The 23243-nt window shown below is 40.4% G+C and overlaps 1 protein-coding gene across 1 annotated transcript; it reads right to left on the bottom strand.

Moving 5' to 3' along the window:
• Nucleotides 1-1020: 1020 nt before the first annotated feature.
• LOC108891273 (aryl hydrocarbon receptor-like) lies at nucleotides 1021-22728 on the bottom strand. The gene is made up of 11 exons (XM_018688382.2): nucleotides 22047-22728; nucleotides 19048-19226; nucleotides 11394-11506; nucleotides 11218-11307; nucleotides 11016-11136; nucleotides 10114-10256; nucleotides 9274-9476; nucleotides 8925-9034; nucleotides 7716-7857; nucleotides 4795-6364; nucleotides 1021-3412 (listed from the first exon to the last, which is right to left on the bottom strand). The coding sequence occupies exons 1-11, from the start codon at nucleotides 22118-22120 to the stop codon at nucleotides 3317-3319; spliced, it is 2841 nt and encodes a 946-aa protein (XP_018543898.1). The 5' UTR covers nucleotides 22121-22728; the 3' UTR covers nucleotides 1021-3316.
• Nucleotides 22729-23243: the final 515 nt, after the last annotated feature.

The raw sequence follows: 23243 nt of genomic DNA, 5'->3' as shown, positions 1-23243 counted from the left end.
AAAATCAATGCAAACCACCACAAAGGGACACTGATTTTATAATAAACCTCATGTTTCATATTAAGATTTTTCCAATAAAAATATCATATTTCTACATTACAATTTGAATTACTTAAAGCTAGAAGCTATTTTTTCTGTAAAAGCATTCTTTGTGGGTGTTTAGTCATTTTCTGGCTCTCTCTCTTTTTGCAGGTGATGACCATCCATAATCCATGTTCCACAGAACTGAACAATAGGAAAAACACCTGATATTCTGACTCAGGAGTGTTCACAGATTATTCCAATGTGGTTAGCCCTAGTGCTAACCCTGCAGTCCCACATGATAAATTGTTTAATTAGCTACTTTTATTATATGATGTATTTGTAGTAGTTCATTACCAAATGGAGCCAGATACAAACAGTGTGCAACTCTTTAAAAATGAGCTGAGTGGATAGTGTTGATGTTATTTTGGATCTTATATTAATACCAGTTTGTTGACTGTTTGTTGATGTGTCTGTGGTTCTTTTCACCATATAAGAGATATCGTCAGTGTCAGAAATTCCCAGACAGAGGCTGATGTGGACAATTTTTTCCTATCTGCTCAGTAGAATGTGAATGCAACATAGTGCAGCCTCTTTTTAAATGATTTTAAATAAGTTCTATATCCAATTAAAGACACAGTCCAATCCAGAGGAGACACTGAAGACACAGAGGGGAATATGCAGTGTAAGGGCATACAGAGGAGGGAGGCTGGTGATGGTTACGTAATGGCTTGTGGGAACACATACCTCAGAGGAGCGATGATGTGGGAGCAGGTAGGCTGGAACGAAAACATTAAATTGTGCCATCATGCCCACAGATACTCCACAGATAACAATACAAGTTGGCACTGGAGCTGCCCCCTAATGGCTTTAACCTGATACCTGTGAGGTCGGGTAGGTGACCCAGTTTGAAAACAATCACACACTGTCCTCATACAAACCCCCTCCAGAGGTAATACTCCACATATCACATGAGGAATGATACATACAACCAACCGAGGGGGTTACAATTCTTTAATGGCAAAAATAAATTAGACTTGTCCCCAGTGGTTACATTTTATACACAAGGAATACAAAGCAGCTACAGTGTAACATTACATATAATTACAGAGACAGGATAATATGGTAATAATCTCCTACAGGTAAAAAAAAAAAAAAAATGCGCATGTTTTCCTTTTTGAATATGACTTGACAAGACAAACAAAAGACAGTTCTTCTTTGATACAGCTCAGATGGATACATGATTCAACGAGAAAATATACAGAAGGTTTTTACAGGTCTGAGTCACACTGCCTCATTTAGATGTGTTCACAGTAAGCATATCCAGAGTGAAAACATGAGGTGAAAACATTAGGTATAATGCCTTATTACTGGTTCAATGAATCCATTATATTATACAAAATTTAACAGGCTCAATAATTTAATGCCAAATTTAAAAATAATTAAGCATTCGCAAGCAGTGTAGTAATAGTTAACAAATGTTTTATAAGACAGTATAATGTAGTTGTGAACAGATATAAGGACAAGTGTTTATCAGTGTAAGAAATTGTCAACAATCGATATTCCAACTGTGAAGCATCAGTAACTGGTGTGTTAACAGTTTATGTTAAAATATGAAACAGTTAAAACATAAAATATATATCCTTATATCGTATATATTATATGAGGTATTTATTCATTACAATTTTTGCAAGAATGAAATCATTAAAGGTCAACATGCTCTCATGTTCTACAACAACGTATAAAATCAAGTCACAGATGTTTACAGCAGTGTTATATTGTATCATCAATCATTCAATAAAACACCAAAACACCAGTTACAGATGCTTCATAAGAAAAGTCCTTGCATCTGTGTACAACTACATTACACTATGTTAGTGACCATTTATTGAATGTTTCCATACTACTAATTTGTGCAAAAATTTGTGGTGAATTTTACTGTTGGATTTAAGCATCTTGCCCAAGGGCACATCAATGGTACTGAAGGGTGAGAAAGTGCTCACGTCTAATATATTTTACAGTATTATAACACTGTAGATGTGGGTTTCATGTCTCACATGGTGATTCAATACAAACCTAAATTACAGTTCTTCTAAAGTTGCCAGATAATTGGCAAGTCTAAAGGTAACTGTTCACAATTCTTCCCAACAAGTCTGCGTTAGTGTTGGGAAAAGATAAGTTCCTACATTTCACTCTTTAGTTTCACAGCTGGGAAAAATCTAAACCACCTGATTTAAAAAAAAAAAAAAAAAAAACATCTTCAGTTGGATTTACCAATAACAAAAAGCTGCATTCACTTTAATAAAATATCAAACATTTTCTTTGCTTTTAAAGCCAAATAAAAAAGAATGGATGATACTATGAGGTCCAAGGCCTGATATAGAGTCCAAAGTGAAACCTGGACTTCCAGGTTCTGATCCAGAGGAAAACCTCAGTCAGAATCAGATTTGGAACAACACTAATAAATAAGAATCCAGCTTTAGAACAGAGTCTTTCTCAACAGTATGTTGTGCAACTTTTGAAAAGTTATCTAATATAATTCTCTATTCAATATTTATGTTTTAGCAGCCTTCAGTGGACACCATTTCCCATAAGCCTTAGACATTTGTGGGCTGGTCACAGCTCAACAGGAGAGGTGAGTCCAGGTTAGTGAGGTTAGCTGAGACACCTGCCTGCTAGAAACTGCATTTACATAAAACGAATTTTCAACAGAAATGAAATGCCCACTAGATTTTCTATCAACATTAAAAAAAACAACAATGACTCTGAACAGAAATCCAGCCCAGTGATTACAGTTGTCACCACAAAGTAAACAAGTGATATATGACTGTACTATCTAGGAGACAAGGTTGCTGTGATAACATGAAAAGTACAGGTGCTCACAAAGTAATCTTTGTTTAACCTTGTTCAAAAGGTTTCATTTTGCAATAGGAACTGATGTAATGGAGCTGATTTGTCTTAGAATATGAAAAGAAGACTTCAGAGACACAATGTGTTTTCTTAGGACTAATGAGGGAAATGCTGAATGATGGACAAGACGTTATGACCGCAGCTGTCTACAAAAACTCCACTCAAATAACCACACTGATCGAACTGCATATAGATGGATATTAAGATGAAGCAGATATAAAGGTTTACAGAAGAGAGCTGTTAGGAAGAGTTACACTGAGGTGAAGTCCCTCTCCATCCTCTTCTGTTCTGTTAACCCTGTTATACTGCGTACTAAATATGTGTTAAAAAGTTAAGCATTGGATATGGTCAAAATCAGTCTGATCAGAGAGCAGTGCAGAGGTGACTATGGTCCGGTGTTCTGAGAAAGGTTGATGCTCCCAGTGGGAAGCGCCGGGAAGGCAAACGGGTCCACAACGTCGCTCAGGGGAACTTTGGGAATCTGTAAGAAAAGTGTAGAGAGGCTGTGATTATTTGATCATTACCCTGAAAAATCGGACAGTGTGATCATTTAGTTTCTACATAACCTTTGCAAATGGTATCATCCTGTCAGCAGTGTAGGCAAAAAACATCTTCAGCACAGTGACTGGATGTTTCAGACTAAACGGCTCCTTGGGGACCTGCCTGAGGTTTTCCTGTACACCACACTGTACCGCATATTTAACCTTTACACTGTTCTTTTTTTTTTTTTTTACACCATTCTAGACTACAGCAGTGTCAGTCTGTTGGTCCACCAACTTGGTTCAGACTGAAAAATCTCAACTGCTGGATCAGAAGACACAAAGATGAATCCTACTGACTTTGGTGATCAGTTAATCTCTAATGCCACCAGCAGCTGGGATGTCTGTCGTTTTGATAGAATGTCTCAGTAACTATTGAAACATGACATTTTGGACACAAAATCATTATGTTGATCCTCTGATTTTTCATCTAGCACCATCATCAGTTGAACTGTAATCCTAATAGAAGTTATAGTTGCTGACAAATAATGTGTATAAATAAACACTCAGAAATGTCTTTATATATGCTTATAACTAAGTTATAGTGTGTTATAGGTATTTATTAAATGTATATATAATTAAGATATAAGTTAAGTGTTACCTGTGTTATCAGTTTGAATTATTTTCATTTATTTTCTGAGAAATAAATTAATCAGTTTGTTATGGAAGAAGTCAAGTCAAAACTCTGTATTATTGTGATTAGAAACAACAATTCAGCGCCATATTTGTTGAATTTATCAAACATCAACAGAGAGAAAGGGTAAGTACATCAAAAAAACTCTCCCACAGGAGGTAGACCAAACAATAGTTGCATCTGCACACTGTCTGTCTATCCTTTTTAGGATTATTTACCATTGCTGTGCAACGGTTCCATCAATCAGATACAGTGAATCAGTGGCTGAAGAAGATCTGATGAAGTGAAACACTGCACAGCAACTGTAAATAAAACGACAACATTGTGGAAGCAGAGAGCAGTGCGTTCATCTGACATCAACCCAGAATCTGACAATGAACTGATTTAACATGTTCAGTGTTTTATTAGGTTTGACTTCATCTCACAAGTTTAAGCTCGGAAACTTCATGTTTCAGACCAAAATTATCTTTGAGGGTTCAACTTGACTTCTCTCCTTAATATTCCAGTTTTAACAGTTTTTATCAGTTTTAACAGTCACTCATCTTTTGCACTGATGATTAAACCTGCAGAGTTTACTCCAACTATCGGTCCCTTAACAGTGTCTATGCAGAAAATGAATGGGACTTTTACTTCCAGAATCCTGGATGCCCAAAATAACTCATTTTGATAGCAATAGCAATCTTATCTCACCTGAGCTTCACTGTTCCAACAGAAGAATGAAGACTGTAATGATGCATTTTCAGGAGGATATTCTGATCCAAGTGTTCCCACGTTGGCATCGTTTCCACTCAGATGACCCAAACTGATGTTGCCCATGTCTGTACAGGCAGCCATGTGAGTGCTCTGACTGGTCATCGTCCCCTGGTTGATGCCTGCAGCTGCCATGCCTGGATTCGACAGGGTGAAGGGCGGACCATTTGTGGTAGTCCCTGCAACATGTGTGGGTCCCCTGGAGTGCGATGGTCCCAAGAGAAGCCTGTTCTGTCTGGTAGAAACAGTAGCAGCACTCGGTATGCGACCTTCTATTTTTTCATACATGCAGCTGCCAGATGGTGGCTGCGTTTGGAATGACTGAGCTGTTGAGTTCACACTGCTTTGTGTGTGTGAGGAATGTGAAAGTGTGTGATGGTGAAAACTTTGTGGCAGCTGCTGTTGCTGTTGCCACACTGAAGGGATCTGAGGCTGTCGCCCCACGTAAGTCTGCTGTGAACCAGTGTGGTTTAGAGAATATTCTACACTTTGGTCCATTGCCTCCAAGCCAGATTGATGGCTGCTGTGAGTATTGTTGAGGTTTGGTGCAGATGGAGGCCAACACTGACGCGTCAAACAGGATGGTGTTGAAATCATTTCATTACCACAGCGGTGATTGCTGCTGCTTGGAGGCCACAGAGAAGAGGTGTGTGCATGGTGACTGTTACGACACTGAGTGGGTGTTTGTGTGCTTGTCGTTTGAGAAGCAGCGTTCAGTCCGGTCGAATTAGAAGCATCGCCATGAATATTTCCCAACTGAGCCTGTTCTCCAGATCCACTCTGGTTAGATGTCATGTCCGTCCTTGACTGGCGCTCATTGTTTGAAAACCCAGGACGCTCACCTTGAATGGATAAACTGTTGATGGTTCCCGAAACATGACACCCTGTCTGATCTGAACCCTCAACCACAACCCCACCAGTCTCTCTCCTCAGAGCCTCCTCCACATATGAGAACACATCATTAGCCAGGGTGCGATTCAGCTCCCTCTCTGCGTCTTCCTTCTCTTTATTCATCCTGAGGAGGGTGTTTTCCCAGTCCTTCAGCTCCATCTCCTCCACCTCAAGACCCTCTATCCCTCCATCCTCAATATCTCCCAAAATCTGCCCCAAAGAGTCCATCATGGCTTCAGATGTGGAGTCCACTTTCAAATACCTCTTCTGTAAAGTCTGAATCTGACCTGGCACACTGAGCAGAGCATGGCTGTCCATGAAGGCTTGTTCCAAGGCAGATTGGGCTTGTTCACAATCAGTGTCCTCTGTTTGGGAGAAGATTGGGAACTGGGGACTGGGCATCTCTGGCTGGGTGTAAAGAGAGTGGTCCTGCCGGCGAAGGGATCCCAGGAGTGAGGCAGGATCCAGAGGTTTCTCTGTTGTAGACTCAGCAGGGCCAGAAGGACCCGAGATGGAGAAAACATCCAGAGAAACGTCGTACAAGACACCTTCACCGGTGGCAACACTGAAAGGGAGCTGCTGCCTTCTCTGGCGCAAATGTTCCTCTCCTTCTTCATTTCTACAGAAAAACAGGAGGCAACAAGCAGAAGTTACTACTGCAATCCGAGTGGTCAAGTAGCTTACCTAGTAGAGTGCATAACATGTATCAAGGCTGATAGTGAAGTGCTTGCAGATCAAGGCCCTTTGCTGCAAGTCACCAATGTGTCGTAAATGATGGCTACATACATCATATTGTGTTTAAGAGACTGAGGATAGAACTACAAAAATCTGCTTCCTCACCAGTTGATAATCTATGCTGAAGACATGGAAATTAAAGAAACAATGTTTTTTATATTTGGTTGTGGAGTGTACTGCAAATATGATAAGATTTGACTGTTATTTTGTACTAAAATAACACTGTTTGTCTACTTATAAAGTGTGTTATTTCTAAGTGTATGCTAGACTTTTAGGATTAGGACTAACTGATGTGTGTGGATGTGTGGTGTGTGGAGTTAATAAAGTGGAAACATCCCCAACTCCAATAAAGATCCAGACAGAGCTGCTACAGTAACATTAGCCTAAACTCAACACATCTTATGTTATATAAGATAAACACACTGTAATCCTTCTCTTACACTTTTGCTATTGTGTTTTTGGTTATGGAAAGATTATAAAGACACCACCACCAGACACAACTCCTGAGATACTTAGTATCACTTTTACTAGTCGTGTACATGCACACGCAGCTGGTTTGATCTGACCTGTTGTTTCTCATGTTGATTCTGCATCAAGCTATTTATGCGGATGTTTTAACCTCAATGTAAGCTTAACCAGGGATCGGAGCTGCAAATTAGCTTCAGCTAAACGCCCAATATACATTACATCTGTGGCACTAATCTATATGTAACAATGATTATCTGTATGGTCACTCTTAAATAAACAAATATAAATTAGTACTACAGCTCTGTGCACACCACGTCATCATGTGGAAAGATGTGGAAGCTTGACAGGTCTAGTTACAGTTGCTAAGCAATAATTCAATAATCACTGTTTGGGGGAGGGTTTTAAGGACTAGTTTTCACTATTAGTGGTGGAGTCCGCCATTTACCTGCAGGGTTCAAATTACCTACACTGCAGGAATTCACAGGAAATTATAATCCAGCTACTCTGGGTAAATTGATATCAGCCTCACTGTTGATAGTTTTACAGCATCAGAGCTGTATTAAGTAATTGCAAATGCTAAACCAAGATTCCAAAATTCCTTGCAAGTTTGTTTGGCTGCACTGTAAAAAGATAGACCATTTGTTTGTCTGTTATAGTTCTGACAAAGTTCCATTTGCTGTAGAACTACACTTTCTGTTATCATGATAATCACAGATGTTGACAAAACAAACAGACCTGAAATCTAAAGTTAAGATAGCGATGCTTACGTGAGAGCTTTCTGACGAGCAATGATGAAGTCTGGCCTCCCTTCCTTGAAGACTATCCTGGCAGAGGCCTGAACCCACAACCAGTGTCCTGTTTTAGTCAGCAGCCTGAAGAATGTGAAGCCACTGTCTCCGGTTTTAATCACTGAGGACAGAGCAGGTGGACACAAGACTGACTTATGACTGACAATAATGTAAAGTTAAAAAGGTGTATAGGTAACACAAAAACTACAGAAAATGGAGGTTAATAACAGCAAGTCAAATTAATGTCATTTGGTCAAGTCAAATATATATATATATATATATATATATACATCATGGTGCTTGGGCTGCGGTGGCAACAGGCTAAGCAGGGTATTCCAGACATCCATCTCTCTACCACAAGGTCTCCTCTCAGTTGGACATGCCCAGAAAACCTCCTTAGGAAGGCACCCAGGAGGCATCCTAACCAGATGCCGGAACCACCTCACCTGGCTCCTTTGACTTCCCAAGCTCCTCACCCTATCTCTAACGCTGAGCCCTGACACCCTGCAGAGAAAACTTATTTTGACCACTTGTATTTTTATAAGTTTTAGGCCTACTCTAAAGAGTGCAGGGGGTGTCTACCTCCTGGACCCAAACTGGAAGAAGGCCCCACAGTAGAGGAGCATGATTTTTGAATGCTCTGCCTCTCATTCTAATCTATATGTAACTCTAGGAACCACCAGTAAGCCTGCATTCCAGCAGCACAGAAAAATTAATTATTTGTGTTTTTGCTTTCAAGCTGATGCTAAATTAAGTAGAGATTGTTAATTTGTCTATAGCACATAAAATAGATATACATTTAGGTATGACAATAGGCATTAATGGTAACCAATGGTAAATTTTTTATTGAAGCCACAAAATTGTTTACAATTATTTACACTATTATTTACACTATAACTAAGTAACTATAACTATATATATAGCTTTCCATGAACCGGATGTAGGTCACACTCCAAACAGTCCTACGTAAACCAGTGCTTGCAAAAGGTTCCTAGGCACGTATTTAGAATGCACAAACCGGCATTGGGGGAATGCATACGCTATCTCGGCTGCAGTCTGAATGCAAACGGTATGATGCGAATTCGCGACAATCGGCGTTAAGGGATTAAGAGCTTTGTAGGTGGATTCTAAATTCTATTCTGCAACACTGAAAAGTTGAAAGTGTAACTGTCTTATAGAATAACTCACTCTTGAGGTGGTTGTCTGCGCAGTACATCATGTCAGCAGCATGGATGAACTGATAACCAGAGCCTGTTGTGACCAGCTCTACCTCTGTATAACCCAAAACCAGCTTCCCCCTGAAAAGAAAAAACACACAAACAAAAGACACAATTATTTCATTTTCTGGTTCAGTCTCTGTTATGAGTAGGGGGCATTTGACACTGGTTGATTATAAATAATAAAATCAACATGTAAGAAGTTGTCTTTATCGCATGTCCTTTCATCTGGATAAGGGTTATTTGTGGGGTTCATAAGACACACTCAGGCAACACATAACCAGTCAGGTGTGGAAAAAAAGGAAAGGAAAATGACCTACCTGGTGTCTATGCCCACAGGAGCAAAGTCCATTCGGTGTTTGGTCTGAAAGATGAGGGTCTTGGTGCGGATCTCCGTTACTGAAGGAGACTGTACAGGTGTGGCAATGGCGAACAGAGCCAGCTGAGGAGGAGCCACAGTACCGTCAGCCCCAGCAGTTCCCTGTAAATGCAGGTACTTCAGACGCCCAGTGAAGTTCAGAGCCTGGAGTGGAGGAAACACAGACACATTAATGCATGTAGTTACACGAACAAACATATCAGTTACATTTCAATGGGATTTCTATCCCTGATAGTGATGACAACAGCCATGTCGTTCGGTTGTTCCACTACTTTGGCCCAGACTGAAATATCTCAGCAACTATTGGATGATTTGCCATGAAATTTCACACAGGCGTTTGTGATTTCCAGAGGAATTACCCCTCATACCACTGTTGACCCCATGATTTTTTTCTCTGGTACCACAATGAGGATGGCATTTTTGGTTCTGAGAAAGGGTAATTTCCACTGGGGATGGCAACTATTCACTTTTCTGCCAAAATCCAGAAGAGAGAAGATCTGAGGTTGGAAAAAAATGTTGATAAATTAATCTGAGTCATCTTTAGTTATTACCATGTACTCAGAGCAATAAGCATGGTGCCATGCATCTTTTCCCTCCTTTTTTGGCTAAATACTTGCTGCCTTCCAGTGGCAAAGCACATAAATTGCCTACAGTAATAAATGACTTATAATGCTTAGGAAATAAAATGCTTGCTTAATCTTTACATTCATTCTCAAAAATAGAGGGTAAAATTGAACATCAGTCAAAGACCAAAGCACAAGGATATTTGTAGTTATGTTACCAGGAATCCAGAGGTGTTGTCCAGGAGGCAGCGAAGGCGACAGCAGAAGCTTCTTTCCAAGAAAGAGGAGTTCTCTGGAGGGAGGTACTGAGGCAAGAAGCTCTGAGAGTCTCTGCTCAGAGTTTTACTGCTACACTGCCCATCTGCAGAGAAACAATCTTTCTATTAGACTGGTATGCCTCCATACTGTATCCCACCATCTCTGCCTTCTGGGTTGATCAGCATCTGATACTCTGATACATCTCCATAGAGGACAAATATTTGTCACAGACACTTTACTACATCATATCAAAATGTCAAAGTAGAAATGCAACAAACACCAATTCATCTCTGATTATTTCCTCAAATAATAATCTATAAAATGTTGAGAAATAGCGAGAAGTGTTCCTATAATTTCCTACAGCCCAAGTTCATGTCATGAAATCCAAACTGGTTTTGTTTGACCAACAGCCCGAAACCTAAAGATATTCAGTTAGATAATCTGGAAGTAGGGAATACATTGGATTTGATTGATTTGATCAATCAAGATGTGTGCTGATTAGTTTTCTAATATTAGCAACTGATAAGAGCAGAGAGAGTTTAAGAAGCACTCCGATGCATTAGGCAGTAAAAAATACATGGAGATGGTTTTCAGGAAGTCGTGATTTTAGTCGTTTTTTGGGGGGGCTTGTGGATTAATGTGCATGTTTTGGTTGTGTGTTGTTAACTGCTGCTAGAATTAATACTCAAACTTCTTGTTGAATAATTTTTATCTCTTCTGGCCTCTGAAAATGATTCGGATGAAATAAGGAAAAAACACAAAACTAGTGGTCATATGCAAACCAGAGATGAAGGACTGCAAGTAAAGATTGATTCATATTAAGAGGCAATTTTAGGATTCATTTTTTCTTTCAAATCTTTACCTTCTGCTCTCATGTCTGTGTCGGACTTGCTGGGGTTGAGGGCGAAGTGAAGCTGACATCTGAACATCTCTCTGTCGTCCATGTGGATGAGGTCGTACACACTCTGGTGGACGACGTCCGACTGACAACAGAGGAGGGAGTTTATTGACCTTTTTCTCAGCACAGTTTACAGAAAAATATCGACACTGTGTCACATTTTTACCTGATGGAAGCCCAGGAAGTCGTGGGTCGTCGGGGATGTGTAGAAGATGGTGCCATCGGTCGTCACAACCAACACAAAACCATTCAAAGCCTGCGGAAATAATGGGAATACATGCACATGGCTTCTACAAACACTGGTGCACACATGTAATCCTAGTATGTGATTAGTTACTTTACCTGGAGCAGGAGTTCTCCCTCTGAGAAACTGACTCCATCCAGGGACACGGACTGTCCATTCCTGCCGTTTGCAGAGGCGACACGAGCAAACGTTCCATTTCTCTGCAGTGCCACTGCAATATACAACAACAACAATCAACTCAGTCAGCCACAAGTCAGCCACTCATACACACAACATTGAGTTTATGCAGAGTCACGGTGCAAACGCAGATTCATTTTCAATGTCCTGAGCCTCGGAGATGGAGGGACGACAGTCCAAGGGTCAACTCACCCGAATTACAAACATGTTTTCTTTAGAGCAGAAATAGTTACTTGAGTTAATTAATCATTTAGTCTTTCAAGAGGTTATTAATTTCAAAATGATTTCCTTAATTGATTTATCAATGCTGATCTGACAGAACAAGACATATAAATGAGTTAACTTGAGCTCTGGAAAATTGTGATCATATTTCACTTTCTATGATTTGACAAATATTCTATTGATAATAAAAGCAGTGGTGACTTGCAGTCCTTGTTTTCCCACTTACACCCAGTGATATTTATTTTAGTATTCATTCTACTAGTTTTTATAAAATAGTCCCAAAGAAAAGTGTTCACACTGGGGTCTGCGGATTATCCAGTTTTAAGAACTTGAGCAAATTAAACCAAGCTATTATATGTCTGAACTAACGCTTTAATCTTCCAGCTGTGGGAGATGCATTATCCAAATCTTAATTCAGCCCTCACGTCATGTGGCTTTCAGCTGGGTCTCCTAAAACCAGCTGATATTTCCAAGAAATAAAATCTTTTGTTTTCATGGTTTATGGATTTCCATTATATACCGGACACATTTTGTTTTATTCTAGTTGGTATGTTGTAGTAGATGTTAATTAGGTTCATTGTAGCTGTTACAGCTGCTATGGTTAAATGGATCAAATGACTGCATGTGATGTGAAAGATGACAAATGTAGTGACAAACCCACAAAGATTTATCGACTGTTAGCAGCACAGCGTTGTTTTTAGCTGCAGTAGGCAGCTGTTTCAGGGAAAAAAAAAAAAAAAAAAAAGGTCTGGGTATCCAACACTTACTCTTGCTAATGTTTCGCTGGTTTGTTTGTGGAACAGACAAAATATCAGTGACGTCCTACAGGACAAAAGCAGGCAGCCTTTACCTCCAAGAGCAGGACAGCAGAGACCACACACAAAAAATGCAAGTGTGAGCTTTTTATGCAGAAACATCTACAAACTATCCACGTAAGAAAAACAAGTTCAGGTTTAGAATCAGTTGCAAATATGGCTCACCGATATAAGTCAGTGTTATTTCGATCAAACCAGACAGAGCAGCATCTTCCCTTAATGTTAAAAAGAGGTGATTTTTTTTAAGCTTTAGCAAAATCTTGTGTAATCTAATCTGTGATCCCTGGCATTCAGTCAGCTAAGCAATACCTCCTTTCCTCTGCCTACAGTAATGACTCTATTGCACGCTAACAAACTTCCCTCACCTACCCCCTCCTCCCTCCTCCACCCTCCCTCCCCTTTTTTTAAAACAAACCCACTGGATCTGCCTCTCGTCTCCACCGCACAAACCCAGGAATTTGCCCTGATGTCTCAGTCGAGAGCAGCTTTCTACAAACTGATGACTCACTGCAAGAACCCAGAGTTTATTATTATGGAATGAAATGGAACCAACTCAGGGGATCTGCTCAAGTTGTTGTAATACTTCACCACGTTAAGCTCAGTGTGGCGCCAAGAAACTGGACACAATGTGCAACACACAAAGATGATGTGAAAGACTAAACAAACCTGAGAGGCCGACTTGTCTGTTTCATAAACAGTTTACCCTTTACCCTGTAACCAGACCTCCTCTCTGCTCTCTCCCCTTCACTTCCATCCTTTCCTGCCTCCCTTCCTTACATTGTGACTCACTAACACCACATTTTAACTCATTTTTTTTTCTTGTCTGAAACTACTTAAGTTTTGAAGTCTGTCTTGTTAAGATGGATGTTCAGTGTCACTGTCTTCTATCAGCAGCAACATGGTCTCAGTCATTTGCTGTTACCCCCGAGGTGTGTGGTCTCAGTGAGGAGCCCCAAAGGGTAGTTACAGTGAGCATGCAAATGTACACCAAACTACATGTACACACACATATGTACACATATACACATATGCATTGAAAATCTACTCAGTGCAGAAAAACATTCTCCATTCATCACTTGATTGATGATTGATTTGTTCTTTTTTTAAATTTAGAAACTGGTGAGAAAATACTAAATTGTACTTAAATGCAGTACTTGAGTAAATGTTCTTACTTATTTCCCACCACAGGTGTTTCAGGTGTATTTCCTGTTTTATAATTCAAACAGCAACACTCATTTTATATTAAATGTCACATAGCAAAGAAGAGGTTTGGTTCTTCCTGCAGGACCTGGAGCTTCTTAAGATGCTCTGAACCTCGTATGAGTAGATCTTCGCTCTTCTTCACTCACATTTTTTCAGAGTATCTTAAATGATGTGGTTTTGGGAAACACCTGTTAGGATTAAGATGATAAGTCACATTTGTTAATGTACCAAATCAAACCTGAAGCTTGTTACCTTAAATATAAAATTCTGAGAAACTGTGCTGCAGTTCTGCTTCCTTAATGTATCTGCTTTCATTTGCCTCTTCTTGAAATAATATTAAAATACTTAAATGTGTCCAAATTCAGCAGAGGGCATCCATGTCCTGTGTCCGGGCCTCTGTATCTCTGGTCTGTTTATGACTCAGCGGAGCAGACATAGATTTATCTTGCAGGAAAATGCAGCTGGAGACCCAAGTTAATGACACAGATGACCCGACTGCAACCTCGCTCCCCCGTCATTATCGACCAACACAGGAAGCAGTCATGAACAATGAGCTTGCCAGCCAAACAAGACAAACTGCCCCCCTCCACCCCACCCAACCTGTGGTGATAGATATCCAAAGCAGTTCAGACTCTGTCACTATGGGGACAAAGGTTCACCATGGTAACCTCCACACCTGGTAATGGTAGCAGCAGCATCACCTGGGACTCATTCAGAGCAACAGAAACAACAGACAGGTCTAAGCACAGAGTTATGATCAGTGCTGAAGAGTTTGTTGACACTGCTTCAGTTTCTGTGTGCACACATAAAGTCAGAGGTGAAGCACTCTGATCTTTGGCTGAAGTTGAAACACCACAGTGTAGACATACTTTGCTAGAATTAAAAGTCATGCATTCATAAAGTTACTTAGGTACCAACTGTAAAAGCCCTCATTATGCAGAGTGGCCTATTTCTGCATATTCTGCAATGTCTTTAATATATCTGTCTTTAATATACCTACCACACCCAGACTTACAAAACACCATGAATTCATACAAGCCAGGACCAGAGAGCTGCATATACATTTCACAAACAACACAGGAAGTGCAAAAATGCAGAAGCAACTTAAGCATTTTGCACATTCACATCCAGCAGCCAGAGGAACCAGCTCTCCTCTGTGCAGCTAAAGATCTTTGGCTTCCAGAAAAATGAAATGTAACATATGATACAGGGCTGAACGTCTGTTTGATATGATCATATATCCTTAATTTTGGCTTTAACGATACACACTTTAACGAGTAGAAAACTCTAACTTTGTGTTGTCTATATCGAGAATCAGACTATTTTCAGTTTAATTTTAGACAATTTAATTTAGTAAGAAAAACTATACAGGTAAAAAATTCTTGGTTGCCTTAGATAAATGTTGCACTTGGAAGGGTTGGACTGCATGTAGCTCTCTGTATCTTTCTGCTGAGAGTTGAAGCTACTGCCTGCAGCCAGTTAGCGTAGCTTAGTTCTTTCTTTTTTAAGCCCATAGCTGTTCACATTTTGGCAGATCAGCACCATTAAAAATATCCTGAATTAGCCATTAGCAGTTCCTGTTTGCATTGTTCCTGTGGATGTACAGACAACTATCACTGGGTTACTCTGAGTCTGAAGAAAACTTAAAAATGTGATAATTCTCAGGCAAGTTCTGCAGTTACTGTCACATCTGTCTGCGTGTTCAGATGTGACAGACATATACAGTCCAGTTCTCTTACTCTATCCATGTATATATTATGGTGACAATCTGGTTATCTACTATTTAATTCTAAGGGTCAGATTACCACGAAACTGACTAATGCTCCTCAGGGGATGAACTTCATTTGGGAGTCTCCCTAAACTTTTCCTCATGATCTAGTCTGTACTGAACTGGTCTTTGTAAAGCTGATTTTCTTTGTGAGATGAGCGTGAAGGCAAAGTTCAGATTTTCAAAACTGAAATATTATTTGTCTGAATAAGAGGTAATGTTTCTTTCTAATACACAGTTCAATTATAAGTACATTTTACACTTGTGGTAACAGACCTACTTGGAGGTCTGGAGCTAATATGCCTTTGTTTATCGATATTTTGAGGTGACACATAATGAGTGACTGCGAACTAGGTTGTGTTTCAGACTCAAACAAGAGGTTTGTTTTTATCTTACACAATTGAACAACAAGGAATATGATACAACAGCCCTTCCCTTGTTTTATTTTTAAGGCTTTGTTGTGTGCAACATTAGCCATATTATTCACATTATTCAGCTCCTGGCTCAAGGCTGGACAAAGGAGGGAAGACCACACATATGTTATAACTAAAAAATACATTTATTTAACATAACTGAAAAAGACACTAACATTAAAACTAACCTAACAGGATGGAAGCCAGAGAGGAGAGAGAGAGAGAGAAAGACTGGCTACCAGCTCATATAGTACAGCCAGACAAGGTGAGCTGAATATGCCTGACGACAGGTCAGACGGGGGTCGTCACGCAGCCCTGAACAAACTTCCACCGCAATCAGAGGAAACTGCTGTGGAAGTGGGCACATGCAGGTCTTTTCTCTAAAAACAATAAAAAAAATCTGTAGTTTACTACTACTACTGAATGGATTGCAATTTGGTTTATTATTACTTAAATACCATGCAATGCGGTCCAATGAGCTATTACGACCTGTTTTTTTCCCAATAGTGTCCCCATGTTTTGTTCTAGAATTGTCAAACCAGCTCTGGGCTCCCTCCTGCTACAAGCTGTTTTCAGAGAAAAAGCTCTAAAAGGCCACTGTACACTATGTGCTCAGCAGCAAACAGTACATAGACACAGTTAGAGACTAGCTGGTGAACATAGTGGAGCATTTAGCAGCATTTCTCTCAGGAGTTGATAGAGACCAAAAACAGAGCTGAAAATGGAGCGAACATTCAAGTTGGAAATCAAAGATTATAAGTTAAACAGAAGTAATATTTATTGCAGGCCTAATGTGCTATAGTTCTTTGGGTTGTGGATCGTGTCCACACAGTGTATATGAGCGCACCATGAAGTCTTGATACCTTAGTAAAAGATGTCATATTGTTTATGTATCATATAATTAGATTATTATGTCTGTCACAACCGTCTTAACAACCACAGGTCAGAACTGAACACTCTGCTATGTTGTCTTACAGAGTACACATAGTTCAAGGCAGGGCAGGCACACTCTATACGGACCATTTGATCCCAACTCAGCACACACACACAATAGCCTTTGCCTTGCATGACCAAAATCTGGGTCAAGAAGATTAAGTATCACCTCTTTATTTTAAGCCCCAGAGGAAGGAAATGATGCGACTTCTGAAAGGTTGATAAGAAATAATGTTACCTTCAGATTAATAAAGCTCAACAGGTGCCTCAGTAAATCTGTGGCTAGAATCAGTTAGGTTGCACTCACTCATGATGGAGGAAATGTGAAGAAATTGGGGTAAAATTAAATTTTACTCCAACCAGGGTTTCACAGTTTCAGTTTGTTTAACTCATTCTAATCTTTCCAGACAGTGTCTTCTTACTGTCCAGCCACACTCACAGCAATTAAAGGTGAATACACAATAGAATATAAAACTCGAACATTTACATTTTTTTTGCTTGGGTCATTGTTGATGGGTCAAGTTACATAACATTAAATAAGACAGTGGCGGTTCTTGACGACAGCTTGTGTGTGATGTCAGTCTGGACAAACATCAAAGTCAAGAAGAGATAACATGCTCACAGCACGATGTACGGCAGCAGAACGTCCTGATGTAGATACAGTGTTCATCAGATAGACCTTCAACCTTCAACTTCACTTTGTCGTTTTCACTATTACCTCTCTCCTTTATCCCAGACTCTTCAGTCTCACATTACACTAACTCACTCTTTCTTAAACATCTTTATTTTTAGGACAATCTCATGTCAGACATTAACTGCTATGGTGGATTGAGTGAAAAATAAACACTCGGGTGATGTGAAGCTGCAGTGGGGCTGAGTGTGTTGGTTGCTCAAACATCTCCATTCACAAACACTCCAATCTGCACAGCCTCGTCAGGAGCCCTCATGTCGTGCCACCGTGCTTCAGAGCTTCTGTCCCTCCTCCCTTTGCAGCCCCTTCTTCTCCATCAACAGCAGCGATCAGCTGGCTGATAGCAGAGCCACAGAGGCACAAAGAGAGGAAGGGCTTCCAGTACTCAGACCAGAATGACTTCTGATTTTGTTCAAATCAAGCCTACATGTTGGTTGATTTCAGATGGCTAGTGGAAGTGTCTTACGTAATAACCTGCATGATACCGTATTGACGGGTCGTTTCAGTTTGGGCTTATGCCACGTTCACGTCATACGGGGTGCATGGTAGAGATGGGACAGATTCCCATGTCTGCTACTTGGCATTTTAGGTGGAAAAAGATAGTGGGGCAATGTCTGCTGCTTCAGACATATGCCAGACTAGAAAATAACACAATTTTAACATTTTCCACACAGCCCACCTCTTTCATATTTGATAATCCTCTCAGGAAGAGAACTGAGATCCAGCCTGTTCTTGACCAGGTACCATCAGTGGAACTGTTAAGTGCCTCCTTAGCCATTTTTTTCCTCCAGGTTAAACCTGTGATTATTTCTACCAGTGGTTTGCTTTTCAACAATATCCAGCAGCCGATGACACAAGGGATTTTAATCTCCAATCAGACTTTCACATTTGTTCTGTAGATAATCTACGTCAGTCATGATGACCACAGTTTTTCTGTTCTTTAAAAAGAAATACTAACTTCTGTGAACTACAGCTAAATGACAACAAGAACACCTGACAGAGGTGTTTTCACATTGGGGATACCTCTTTTCACTTCAAATACCAAAAAAAAATATGTTGTTTACCCACGAGTGCCCAGACTGTCAGCATACACCTGTACCTGCATGTAGACATACTCTATGTACTGACGACATAAGCAACCAAATGCCACTTTTAACTGTGCGTGCATTTGATCGGCATCAGAATAAGGACCTACTGTTCCAGTCTGCATGTCTCACATTTCTCTGCCTAGACTCCATCTGCTCCGCACACGCTCCTGTTTCCCTCCCAGCAGAGCTACTATTCATTATTCACAGTGTCATGTTCCCTCTCTCTGACACCCCGAACACTCCGAGCTCAGCCACAGAAATGTCTGGAGCAGCATATTTGCACACTTGACATACTCACATACTCACTCACAATGTCTCTCACTTTCCGTTTTTCACTCACACACATGTCACTTTCATATGACTTTGTCTGTGTAACCTTTACTCTTAGTTGTGTGGGCGTGTGCGTGTGTTCACAAAGCGGTAAGAGGTAAACGGCACTGACCGTGGAAGTAACTCTTAACCTTGAGGTATCCCACACTGAGCCGGAGCACAGACAGTTTGTCCAGGCGACCTCTGACCTCCTCAGAGAAAGGCAGCAGGCTGGTCAGATGGTCCAGCTCTACATTCAGGCGGTCCCGGTGCCGTTTGGACGGATTGGTCTTCAACGGTGGAGGCTTCGCACTAAAACAAGACGCAAGACAAGAGGATATGCTCAGTGGTGCTACCTGCTGCCTAAAACATGCTTGCTCTGTCTGACAATCAACAGAACACTGTGGAATTTCCATCTAGAGTTTAAGTGGGTGTTTTGGGTACATTTTTCATATCCTGTAACAAGCTCAGATACGACATCTGAACCTCTGTATGTGTGGATGTAGGACACATGTGTGTCATGCTGAAAGCTCCAGTTCATAAAAATAGAAAATTCCAGCCCTGAATTTCTAAGACACAGTGTCCCAAATAAACCACATCAAACAAAGCTTCAACTTCCTGGTTTAAAGAGCCAGCACAGGCTGAAAGCAGGGTTCATGCTTCTATTATTACAAGACGAGAAAACACACAGACAAAGAAATGTTATGTTAGTCTATGTTTGGAATAGATCCCTGTGAATTTTGAAGAATGGATACTTTCATAATAAAATGCCATTTTGCTGATAATAGCTTTTGATTTTTTTTTTTTTTTTTTCCTTGTAGTGGATTAAGGGGCTCTCCCAAAAGATTATAACACTGAGGGACTATGTGAATATGTGCACCAAATGTCATGGCAACCCACCCAGTAGTCGTTGTGACATTACACTCAAAACCACAAATGTCAACCTACTGGACTAAAGGTCAGGGGATCACCACAGTCATTAGGATTGATCCTCTGAGGGGCATGAACGTGGCAAACCATCCAAAAACTAGATGATACTTGGAGTCATATCATGTTATTAATACAGGTGCATCATAATTTTGAGACACCGTGTCTGTTGATCTGTGCCAAATTCTACTACAAATTACCACAACATAATTCCTCTCCAACATGTCAGCGCACGCAGCAGTCCTGTGTGCCATCCCTCCCTGACAAAACACAGAGATCTGAGACAAGAGATGGAGGGAAGAGGAGGGAGGGAGCGAGGCAGGCAGGAATGAAGAGATGAAAGAGAAAGAGAGTAAAACGTGAGAATTCAGGTTCTGCAATCTGGAGTTACACTCCTGTCAGCTGCTGGTGAATAATACGGTGAAAATCACCACTCAACAACGATGCAATCACAATGCTTGACCCACAATTGCCTCAGCTCCTTTTAACTTAAAAGTTGGATCTGGGCGTCTGGGTGTAACTGGTGTCTCCAGTGGTAGTAATTTGCAACAATTAGCTGATTCATTGATGAACAGATGAACAGAAAATCAATCTGCAGCTATGTTGATAATCAAAAAAATCACTTTATTTTTCAAGCTAAATTGCCAAATGTTTGCTGATGATAGAAAACTGAGTATCTTTGGGTTCTGGACTGTTGATCTGAACGCATCTGATGATGTAAGGAGTATTTTACATTTATGTACTACAGGGTAACCCACATGTGTTCCTCCCTGGTCCTCCTGCTTCCTGGCATTTTATGTTACCCTGACCAGAAATGGACAGAGAACCTACACGTCACTGTGGTGAATTTCCTTTTAGATCATCTCCTTCAAACCCATGTTCTGTTGTCTGTTAATTCATAGAGGCAAAATAAGACTAATCCAACTATGGAATTATTCCATAAAAATGATCTGACAAATAGTCCATAATGATTTTAGATATTTACTGGGTTTTGACTTTTCATAGTCCAAACGAGGAGATAATCAGCTGTTTCACTAATGATAAAAATAATCAATAGTTGCAGCCCTGATTGTTTTAGCTGGCTGAGGTGAGGTTTATGTACAGCTGGGGAGTTCAATATCGGGCTGCAACTAATGATGGTATAAGTAAGATATTAAGTTTAGATGATATGAAATTGAGATACTCTTCATGTTCCAGAGAGAAGTACTCTTGCCATTTTTTTTGCCATAATCTGTAAAGTAACAATCATATCAAATAAATGTGGTGAAGTGGAAATGGTAAAATGGACAGCATAGCACCTTTCTAGTCATATCGACCAATCAAAGTGCTTTACACTACAGGTTACATTCACACACACATTCATATAGCACTTGTTCCGTATACTGTATACAAACACAACTCTAACTCTAACACACTTTTACACTGATGGTATGCCATCGGGGGCAATTTGGTGTTCAGCATCTTCAGTGCGTGAAGCTGGGGGATCAAACCACTGACCTTCTGATTGGTGGGCGACTCCTGAGCCACAGTGTAATATTTCCCTGCTCTTTTATCTGACTACCTCTTCAACCACTGGTTGTTTTTCATGCCTGTGTCCTTACACTGCCATAACTATGAACTCCACAGACAGCATCAGTGGGGAAAGATGTACTCAGTTCTTTTGCTTAAGTTACTTCAGCAATAATAGCAACACCACAGTGCACAAACACCCTGTTACAAGTAAAGGTTCTGCATTCAAAATGTTACTTAAGCATTTTTAAAATTGCTTGAAAATATATTAAATACCCAAAGTGAAAGTACTCATTCTACAGAGTGACCTTACACAGCTGAACTCCACAGCCACCATCACCTGTCACCTTACCTTATCTACTCTTGACGTCATTGTGTTTGCGTAGCTGCAGGTAAACCTGTCCCCTCAGCGGAAATCATTAATCACTCAAGTAAAGCTAAAAATAAATAAATAAATAAATAGAACAACCTGCCTGACTCGTCGCTTTGGTGCAAACACGAGGAGACTGTGAAAGGACAGTTAGTTAAGTAGTAACAGTTAGAATTACAGTCATTATCACTGCGGTAACTGACTGACAGCATTAACCCCATCCACGCCGGTCAGGCCCGCTGGGCTACAGCAGTACAGTCAACATTTCATAGCCTGAAGAGATATTTAATGACAATAATAACGTTTTAAAAACATTAAAAACGTACACTTTCTGAACGGGCTTCTTCCTCTTCTTCACTGCGTATACTCCACCGTTCCCCTGCATGGTGGCGCTGGGCATTCACCCAACTTTCTCTGCCTCTCCTTTCACTTCAGAGAAGAATTAAAAAAAACAAAAAAAACAGACAGTTCAACCCAGCATTAAAAGTTTGGGATTTTTAAAAACTCCAGACAGAACACACCCCGGCTCTCTCCCTGCTCTCCTGCTGCCAGGGTCTTGCAGAACTTCCAGGTTTTTTTTTTTTTTTGTTTGTTTTTATCTGTAAATGCGGCTCACTCCGAGATAGAATCCAAGCGTGTGAAGCGAAGCCGCATTTTGCAGCTACTCGATCGGTTTAAGCGTCACTTCAAGTGGACAAGTTTCCAATGGAAATACCGTGGCTCTCACTCCGCAGCCAGCCCTCCGTCTGGCTCTTCTTCCCGCCTCAGCCAATCCAGTCCACTGTAACATCTGTGCATCTCTGTCTCATCGGTTATTATTGGTGTAAACCTTCACCTTTGTTTATCTTCCGTGTCCTCAGCTGTAAAACACACACACACGCACGCACGCACACACACACACACACACACACACACACTGTAGGCCTACACGTAAACGCGTCGTAGGTTATTCAGAGACAAACAGGCTCAGTGCATCGTTTCCTGTTCAGCTGTAAAGTTAGTGTTGAGGCGGCTCAACTTTCCGTCTTTTCCTGCCTCCTGACAAACGTCGTGTAACCTGTAACTCCATCCAGCGGCGGTGCCAGTTATCACAGGCTGGCACGAGTAATATACATACAGTGCAGTACAGAACACTGCAAATATATTTACATCTACATTACATTACTATTTTTTAAGGTACTTTACTGACTCAGAGCAGGTTCTGGACACAGTGATTCTATGACATCAAAGTCACATTAAAAGCTCTGTCTTTGTAGGAATCTCATCCACCATGTTGTCAGACACTTGGAATAACAATCTGAGTCTGTCAGCGGTTGGGTTACTGTTCTTGCTCGATACAGGCTACAAACTAACACATCGATACCAGTGTCCCCATCAGTCATTTAAACCAAAATCATGAGAAAAGGCCCAGGTTGAAAAATACCTGTTATTTATTTATTAGTTTGAATGCAGGACTTTTACTTGTGTAGATTGTTGCATTTGTGATTTTATTCAAATAAAGGATCTGAATACTTCACTCCACT

Source organism: Lates calcarifer, unplaced genomic scaffold (genome assembly GCF_001640805.2).
Source record: "Lates calcarifer isolate ASB-BC8 unplaced genomic scaffold, TLL_Latcal_v3 _unitig_190_quiver_915, whole genome shotgun sequence".
Classification (NCBI taxonomy): domain Eukaryota; kingdom Metazoa; phylum Chordata; class Actinopteri; family Centropomidae; genus Lates; species Lates calcarifer.
The sequence above is the reverse complement of the archived record's forward strand: the minus strand, read 5'-3'. Positions and strand labels throughout refer to the sequence as shown.

Excerpts from the sequence above, each read along its gene's own strand:
- LOC108891273 (XM_018688382.2), bottom strand. The coding sequence starts at position 22,120 with ATGCCCAGCGCCACCATGCAGGGGAACGGTGGAGTATACGCAGTGAAG. Across the intron at positions 9,477-10,113 it reads ACAACACCTCTGGATTCCTG|GCTCTGAACTTCACTGGGCG; the intron begins GTAACATAACTA and ends CCTCCACTCCAG. Across the intron at positions 6,365-7,715 it reads GCTCGTCAGAAAGCTCTCAC|AAATGAAGAAGGAGAGGAAC; the intron begins GTAAGCATCGCT and ends GTTTTTCTGTAG.